The sequence below is a fragment of the Gadus morhua genome, chromosome 23, assembly GCF_902167405.1.
Source record: "Gadus morhua chromosome 23, gadMor3.0, whole genome shotgun sequence".
Classification (NCBI taxonomy): Eukaryota; Metazoa; Chordata; class Actinopteri; order Gadiformes; family Gadidae; genus Gadus; species Gadus morhua.
Window position 1 is genome coordinate 1924070 of NC_044070.1, and position 9103 is coordinate 1933172.

The window sequence follows — 9103 nt, forward strand, 5'->3', positions numbered from 1 at the left end:
CTCTCCCTACCTCTCTCTCTCCCCCAGGACTGCTACCTGGTGGACCAGGGCGGCTCCAGCCTGCTGGTGTGGAAGGGCCGCCAGGCGTCCCCGGTGGAGCGACGCTCCGCCCTCAGCAGTGCGGTGGTGAGAGGCGGAGCTTCAAACTGACCTGGCTCACCCAGCGGCCTCCTGGGGAACGTTGTCTGGATTGAGTTTTGAACAATTGTAGTCATAATATAAACACATCCTCTAGCGTCTAGAGCCAAGATGTCCGCTCTGGGAAGGGTCACATAAATAACATACATGACATGACCTGGCTGCATATGTGAAGAGTTGAACGGGGAGGGGGGGGGGGGGGGGGGGGAGTCAAAAAGCACAACAAATTAAGACAATCAGAGAATCCAGGTCAAAATAAATTAAACTCCCAGAAACGGTTTTAAAAGCACCTCTTTACAAAACCTCTAAGTCAGTGTTTAGACAACACATCTCCCATCTATAGATGAGCAATCATGGGATGAAAATATGACCATGATAAATGAAGAACAATGACACATTTGTTGTTTTACCCATTACTATTAAATAGTAATATTCCACATTGTTTTGCATTACTATTTTAAACCACCGTCTGCCAAAGAAACGTGATACAATTGAATCGTGTCCCTCCTCTCCTCCCAGGGCTTTATCAAAGCCAAAAGCTACCCAGCCACCACCAACGTGGAGGTGATGAGTGAGGGAGCCGAGTCGGCTATCTTTAAACACCTGTTCCAGTCCTGGAGGGAGACCAACCAGACCATGGGCCTCGGCAGCACCTACAGCAAGGGGAGAATAGGTATAACACACACCTAGAGTACCCCCAACACACACCTAGAGTACCCCCAACAAACACCTAGAGTACCCCCAAAACACACCTAGAGTACCCCCAACACACACCTAGAGTACCCCCAACAAACACCTAGAGTACCCCCAACACACACCTAGAGTACCCCCAGGCCAACACACACCTAGAGTACCCCCAACACACATCTAGAGTACCCCCAACACAAACCTAGAGTACCCCCAACACACACCTAGAGTACCCCCAACACACACCTAAAGTACCCCCAACACACACCTAGAGTACCCCCAACAAACACCTAGAGTACCCCAAACACACACCTAGAGTACCCCCAACACACACCTAGAGTACCCCCAACAAACCCCTAGAGTACCCCCAACACACACCTAGAGTACCCCCAACACACACCTAGAGTACCCCCAACAAACACCTAGAGTACCCCCAACACATATCTAGATTACCCCCAACACACACCTACGGCCGGGGGAGGATAGGTACCCGTACCCCAACACATACCTAGAGTACCCCCCGCACACACTTATGACCATTTCCAAAGACAGTACCTACTCAACTCGCCTTCGCCTGCCCTTTTTTGCGTTTCGATCACCAGAATGAGGTTACTGGTACCTGGTACCTGGTACTTTTTTAGCCTCCCCTCCGTCGAGGTTCCAAAAGAGCTGATCTGATCATTTTGTGTGACGTAAACAGGCTAATGGCCACTGATTGGCCAGAGAGTGATGCCACCCATCACAGTCATGATGAGTGCAACGTAAGAGCCTAAAACCCGACACCCGGCGTCTTTTAATGTTACCATCAGCGTTCATTCAACAACGCCTTGGACCGTGACAGAGGTGGAGAGGCTCCTGTGTGTAGCCCTGTCTGTTTATGTGTCACGTGGATGAGTCAGCACTGTAGTTTCGCGCAGACGTGCTGTGACGACCCGCCCACGTTGAAGAGGTAGTTCAGCTGTCATGGGGTCTAGGCTAAGAAGGGGGGGATGGAACACACAACCTTCTGGGGGGGAGAGCGGGGATTGGCCCATTCAGGTGATTTGATGGTAAGAAGAACATTCAGGGAACCAAAGTAGAGTGTGGCGTCCAGACCGTCCCCTCGTGTTCACCACTAAGCCCCTGGCTAGCAGCAGACGTTGTTAGAATTATTCACAGAAGTTTTTCCAATGAAAGTTCTAACATTTAAATGTAGTAACTATAACTACAACTCTGACACGCTCTCTCCCCTGCAGCCAAAGTGGAGCAGGTGAAGTTCAACGTGATGGAGCTCCACGCTCGCCCTGAACTGGCAGCACAGCAGCGCATGGTTGACGACGCTTCAGGAGACGTGAAGGTAGGGAACACACACACACACGCACAGGCGCACACACACACACACACACACACACACACACACACACACACACACACACACACACACACACACACACACACACACACATACACAGACACACACACACACATCATTTTTAAATGAACCACAATTGACCATCTAGCTATCCCTTACATGCCCAGTTCACCCTCTAGTGTAAAGCTCATGGGCACTAAGGCAGCAACACACCCTGTGCAGATCTGGCGTATTGAAAATGTGGAGCTGGCCGAGGTGAAGCCCAGCAGCTACGGACAGTTCTACGGAGGGGACTGCTACCTGGTGCTCTACTCCTACCGGATGTCCAGCAGGCAGCACTATATCCTGTACATGTGGCAGGTGGCTGCTCCCCACACCCTTACCCTGCTGGCTCTGTCTCCAATTCTCCATTTATTTCTGCTTTCATATATGTAGTCATTCATGTGTTTTAAATGTTTAATTTATTTCCTTGTTTATTTCAAATGTTTTAGTCAGCATTTCATCCTAGCGCCTAGTTCTACAGGAGCTCTACAGCTAGCGTAGCACATAGCGTGGGCTAGCATAGCACTGACCTTATTGTGTGCGGTAGGGCCGCCACGCCACCCGGGACGAGGTGACAGCGTGTGCCTTCCAGGCGGTGAACGTGGACAACAGCCTCCAGGGGGCGGCCGTCCAGGTCAGGGTGGTCATGGGCAAGGAGCCGCGACACTTCCTGGCCATCTTCAAAGGGAAGCTCATCTTGTTCGAGGTGCGCCCAAACCACTGTCCATGTCCATATACAAATACGAGTGTGTGTGTGGCTGTGTGTATGTGTGTGACTCTGTGTTTCTTTATTAATGGCCTTCATATATGTGTGTGTGTGTTTGTGTGTGTGCATGTGTATGTGTACATGCATATGTGTGTCTACATGCGTTTGCGTGCGTGTATGTGTGTGTATGTGTGTACATAATTATATTTGTATATGTGTGTGTACATTGGTATACGAGTGTCTCCATGTGTGTGTTTGCGTGCAGGGTGGGACGGGCCGGCCGGGCGTGGCGCCCCCCAGCACGGACACGCGTCTCTTCCAGGTGCGCGGGACCAGCGAGCTGAACACCAAGGCCACCGAGGTGCCGGCGCGCGCCTCCTCCCTCAACACCAACGACGTGTTTCTGCTAAAGACCCCCGCCACCAGCTACCTGTGGTATGGCAAGGTGAGCCCGCTCAGTTATAAAGGTGAGCACCGCTCGATTCTAACTGTATGCACCTCTCGGTTCTAAAGGTGAGCAACTCTCAGTTCTACAGGGTGAGCACCTCTCAGTTCTAAAGGGTGAGCACCTCTCAGTTCTACAGGGTGAGCACCTCTCGGTTCTACAGGGTGAGCACCTCTCAGTTCTACAGGGTGAGCACCTCTCAGTTCTACAAGGTGAGCACCTCTCAGTTCTACAAGGTGAGCGCCTCTCGGTTCTACAGGGTGAGCACCTCTCAGTTCTACAGGGTGAGCACCTCTCAGTTCTACAAGGTGAGCACCTCTCGGTTCTACAGGGTGAGCACCTCTCGGTTCTACAGGGTGAGCACCTCTCGGTTCTACAGGGTGAGCACCTCTCAGTTCTACAGGGTGAGCACCTCTCAGTTCTACAAGGTGAGCACCTCTCGGTTCTACAGGGTGAGCACCTCTCGGTTCTACAGGGTGAGCACCTCTCGGTTCTGCTCTGCACCTCTCGGTTCTACGAGGTAGGCACCGCTCAGTTCTAAAGGGTGAGCGCCTCTCGGTTCTGCTCTGCACCTCTCGGTTCTACCGAGATGAGCACCGTTCTGGTTCATATGCGTGTGTCTCTGCTTACGTGTGTGTGTGTGTGTAATTGATAGTTAGATGCTAGATACTCTGAAACTAATGGTGACTTACTCAGGGCCAAACCCAGACACAGACTGAGATGAAACAGCTGCAGCCACCACAACAGGAGCCCTTGCGGTGTCGGTGGTGACTCTGTGTGTGTGTTTGTGTGTTTGTGTGTCTTGGTTCTCTGTCCCAGGGCTGCAGCGGAGATGAGCGCCTGATGGGCAGAGCCATGTCCGACGTGCTCTCCAAGGAGGACAAGCAGGTGGTGATGGAGGATCAGGAGCCAGCCGAATTCTGGGTCGCTCTGGGGGGAAAGGCCCCGTACGCCAGGGACAAGAGGTACAGTCAGCCGGCCGCCAGACACTCTCACCGCTCGTTGGCTGTGGAGGCGTTTGTGGAGGCGATCTAGAACAGCTTGACCAGGTCCAAAAAGATGAATACATGTGAGTCCCTGTGTCTATTTAGCTGACAGCCCCTGTTTGGCCCTGCCTAACTCGGCCTGCCTCAACCTGCATCCACCTCCCTCGACCTGCCTCCCTCCAATGAGCTATGTTGTGTTTTCTGCATTGCCTTTCAGAAAGGTCTCGAGACTCTGTGTCGAACGGTTTTCTATGATTCTTTGAATCAGGATTAATTTAAGGATTCCTTGTGCAGTATTTTAAACTGTGCACACGTTTTTAATCATGTATTACTACCACATTGGTGAACTACAAACGTCTATGTCTCCCATAGAACCAAACATCCGTCTTTTCCTGATGCTGCAACTTGAAGTTAGGTCAGAAATGTATCAACAAGATGGAAATACAGACAAGTTCCAGAAGGAGAGAGTGCGTGACCTTAATCCTGTCACAGAACACGTGTCTCACCACAAATAAGACGTGATGCTCTGGTCAATCTGCAGGCTGCAGAAGGAGGTGCCTCTCCACGCCCCCCGGCTGTTTGAGTGCTCCAATCAGACGGGCCGCTTCCAGATGGAGGAGGTGAACGACTTCACACAGACGGACCTGGACGAGGAGGACGTCATGCTGCTGGACACCTGGGAGGAGGTGAGCTCCTCCCCAGCCTGAAGCCTCCATCCTGGAGGTCCTGTCTGCTTCTCTTTTCAGGGGAAAAGGAAAGGGAGGCCAGCGTCTGAAGTTTGAGAATGTTTTCACACCTTCACATTTTCACATTCAATTCATTATTAAATAAAGCCCCAAAGAGTTTAGTTATGTTTTATGCATGAACCAAACCTTTATTCTCTCTTTCTCTCTCCCTCTCTCTCTCCCTCTCTCTCTCTCTCTCTCTCTCTGTCTCTCTGTCTCTCTGTCTGTCTCTGTGTTGGTCTCTGTCTCTCTCCCCCACTCCACACTCTCTAGGTCTTCCTGTGGATCGGCAGCTCGGCCAATCAGCACGAGACCCAGGAGGCCGTCAACAGCGCTCTTGATTACCTGAGAACCCACCCGGCGGGACGCGACCTTGACACGCCCCTCATCTCCGTCAAGCAGGGCTACGAACCCCCCACCTTCACCGGCTGGTTCAACGCCTGGGACCCCCACAAGTGGAGCGTGAGTAGGGGGGCCAAGGGGGAGGGCGCTGGTCAGGAGGATGTTGGATTCCTGTGTTGGATGCTGTGTTATGACATGGAGCTCAAAAATAAGGTTCACTAAGTAAGTTTGTTTAAAAGTGACATATTATACCACCAGGTGTGTGTGTGATTAGCCGTTACAAGCCGTTTTGAATTTCTGCCTCTTCTGACATCACAAGTGGGCGTGTTCACCACGTATGCCGGATCAAAAAAACGGCTTCTAATCACACTCAAACTTATATGGTATGGTATATGGATATATATATATATATATGGTGTATATATATATATATATATATATATGTCACCTTTAAGATCCTCCTCATCTCATCTTCAAGACCGCTTATCCGGGGTCGGCCTCTCCCCCTAGTCCTGGGTCTTCCCCGAGGCCTCCTCCTCACTGGATGTGCCTGGAACACCTCCCTAGGGATGCCCCAGTGGGCATCCTAACCAGATGAACCAGCTCAACTGACTCCTTTCTAGGCAGAGGAGCAGCGGCTCTAATCCGAGTTCCTCACGGATGGCTGAGCTTCTCACCTTGTCCCTAAGGAGACCCCAGCCAGGATTGATCCAAGCGTACTAACCACGCTTGGATCAATCCTTTAACTCAATTTTAACCATGTGACCAACAGCCATAGTATTCTTCTCACCTCACATGGATGTCGAGGATGATAAAACAGGGAAACACGCAGAACACAGTTTGAGAGCATTGGGGAAAACAAATGATGAAGTCTGATCTCCTCTGGATATCTGCTGCATTATAACTGATTATACTAACTGAACAGAAGCCCTGGTGTCTCAACAGGGAGGGAACTCCTATGAGCAGATGAAGAAGGAGCTGAGTGATGCAGGGTCTCCGTCCGTGATCACTGTCGTAAGTGATGGATTAACTCTAACGCTAACCCTAACGCTAACACTAACCCTTACACTAACCCTAACGCAAACGCTAACCCTAATGCTAACTCTAACACTAACCCTAACGCTAACCATAACGCTAACCCTAATGCTAACACTATCGCTAACGCTAACACTAACGTTAACCCTAACACTAACCATAACATTAACACTACCCTCACGCTAACCCTAATGCTAACCCTAAAGCTAACACTAACCCTGACGCTAACCCTAATGCTAACCCTAACGCTAACGCTAACACTAACGCTAACCCTAACACTAATGCTAACGCTATCGCCAACACTATCGCTAACCCTAACACTAATGCTAACACTAACCCTTACGCTTACCCTAGCCCTAATTATTCCCCAGTCATGTACCTCAGTCTTCACCCATCTGATACGTCTGTCACGCCTTCTTGTTTGTAGGACCTCAACAAAGCCAATCTCAGTAAGAACCCTGTTGGGTTCACAAACGGGAATGGGGGCTCGTCATACAGCGCCCAGGGGGGCCCAGTAGGTACCCCTCCAGGTTACATGACCCAAGGGGGAAGGCTGTCCCCAAGAGCCTCCAGTCCGGCCAACCCATCCAGCCCATCCAGTCAGAGGGCCAAGTCCAGCCTCTCTATGAACCTATCCCCGGGCTCACGGCCAGGGTCAGTGTATGGGACAGGGGCTGTTTCAGGGTACGGCTCAGGGCAAGGTTCAGGGTATGGGACCAGGGTTGTATCAGGATCAGGGCAAGGATCAGGGGTTGTTGCCGGATACGGGTTAGCGCAAGGATCAGAGCTAGGGTCAGGGTACGGGTCAGGGTCTGTTTCAGGGCAAGTATCAGGGCAGGGGTCAGGGAATATGTCAGGGCAGGGGTCAGGGTACAGGACAGAGGTTAGTTCAGGGTTCAGTTCAGGAAATGGATCAGGGATTGGGTCAGAGATTGGGTCAGGGACAGGACCAGGGTATGGCTCAGGGCCTGGTAACGGATCAGGGCCAGGTTTTGGATCAGGGGATGGAACAGGGCCAGGGTATGGATCAGGGGTTGTGTCAGGGAACAGGTCAGGCAGCGACGCCCCCCAATCCCCCACCTCAGCAGGCAGCACAATGTTCTCCTGCTACTCGAGGGGCTCGAACTGGGACCCTCAGGCAGAGGAGTCCTCTGGGGTCTCCCAGCACCACATGGCCCCTGAGCACCTGATCAACCGGCAGCCGGAGGAGATGCCCAATGGAGTGGACCCCAGGCAGAAAGAGGTGCGCACTGTGTTATAGGGAACCTGGATCAGTTATGGACATGGTTCGGAAGAGATCAGGATCTGTTATCAATGTATCCAGATTCATGTTATGAATCTGGATCCGTTTTGGCAATCTTTTAACAATTCATCAGCTTTAACGCCACCACCCTGCGTCCTTGTGTTTGGAGAAACCCAGAAAGATCAAAGGTGGAGTGCGGCAGCCACCAAGGTGGTGTGTAGCACGGACCTTTGCTAGAGTTATGAATTGGGATCAGTTATCCATTATCAATGTGGATCAGTTATGAATCTGGTTCAGTTTGAATCTGGGTCATTTTTGGATCCCTGAATCAAACACAAACTCCAACCCAGTGGCAGCGAGACGGACCCAGGGCAGGCTGCTGCAGCCCTGTGTGGAGAGGTGTGCGCTATGAAAGGCTCTGTGGCTGCTAAGAGGCCAGGGGTCCAACCCCCAGTAGAGTGCACAGCACTGTAGCACAGCACTAAAGTGGTCGACCAAACATCAGGGGTCAGGCTATCCAATCCTAAAATGCTGTAAGGAAAATGCATCTAAGATGTAGCCCAGACTCTCGTGTTGTTTGTAAATCTTTGAGTGTGTTGTTTGTCTGTTGCCAGATGTACCTCTCCGATGTGGACTTCGAAAACCTGTTGGGCACCAACCGCGCTGACTTCCTACGCCTGCCAGCATGGCGTCAGAGCGATTTGAAGAAGAAGGCGGGGCTTGTTTAGACAGGAGGCGATTGGTTGCACAGTGGGTTGGTGTAAAAGAAAAACCCCCGAGCTTAGTATAGCAGTTAGCTTTATGAACAAACTCCAGTTCCCTAGATTAGAATAGATGTATGTTGGGTCGAACCAGGTCATTCAGAAAGCAGATTCCCTTCATGATCTAGAAGCTTTGTTTGAAATATTGGCATTGCATCTAATTGTTTTCTACTAAAACTGATTTTTATTATACAAATCGTAAAGAACAGATGAGTTAACAATTTTAGTATAAAAAAATAGCGCATGATCAATAATCTACTATTAGTGGCCTATAACCTAGAATCACTCCTATAAATACCAGCCAGTAAACATTTCAACAACCTGTTGAATAATCAAGTTGTGGTACATATTCTGTTGTCAAAAACATGTATAATAAACAAACTGTTGATCAGAATTATGATCATTAATTTATTCATTTAAGTGCTAGTGCAAATGCAGTTAGCTTGCAAGTGGGAGCGACAGCACATGCAAAGCATGTGTATATATATATATATATATATACTTGGATGCAAGTCAAGTACTATTTGACATGAATTAAGTTGCTTGTCAAAGGAAAATTAAATATAAACCAACCATGTATTTGTTTTTCGATGATATATATAACATACGTACATAAAAAACACAATTTGAAGATTTAGCCGA

General features: G+C 50.0%; 1 protein-coding gene across 3 annotated transcripts in view; it reads left to right on the forward strand.

Annotated features, from left to right (window-relative positions):
• Positions 1–9018, forward strand: part of vill (villin-like) — a 17061-nt gene extending 8043 nt beyond the window's left edge. For all 3 annotated transcript variants that reach the window (XM_030348947.1, XM_030348949.1, XM_030348948.1), the window contains 12 exons: positions 28–126; positions 658–811; positions 2061–2161; positions 2399–2536; positions 2766–2924; positions 3190–3369; positions 4189–4334; positions 4897–5041; positions 5354–5542; positions 6368–6436; positions 6885–7700; positions 8315–9018. In XM_030348947.1, coding sequence (XP_030204807.1) covers positions 28–126; positions 658–811; positions 2061–2161; positions 2399–2536; positions 2766–2924; positions 3190–3369; positions 4189–4334; positions 4897–5041; positions 5354–5542; positions 6368–6436; positions 6885–7700; positions 8315–8428 — 2310 coding nt within the window. In that variant the 3' untranslated portion in view covers positions 8429–9018. The remainder of the gene's footprint in view (positions 1–27; positions 127–657; positions 812–2060; positions 2162–2398; positions 2537–2765; positions 2925–3189; positions 3370–4188; positions 4335–4896; positions 5042–5353; positions 5543–6367; positions 6437–6884; positions 7701–8314) is intronic.
• Positions 9019–9103: the final 85 nt, after the last annotated feature.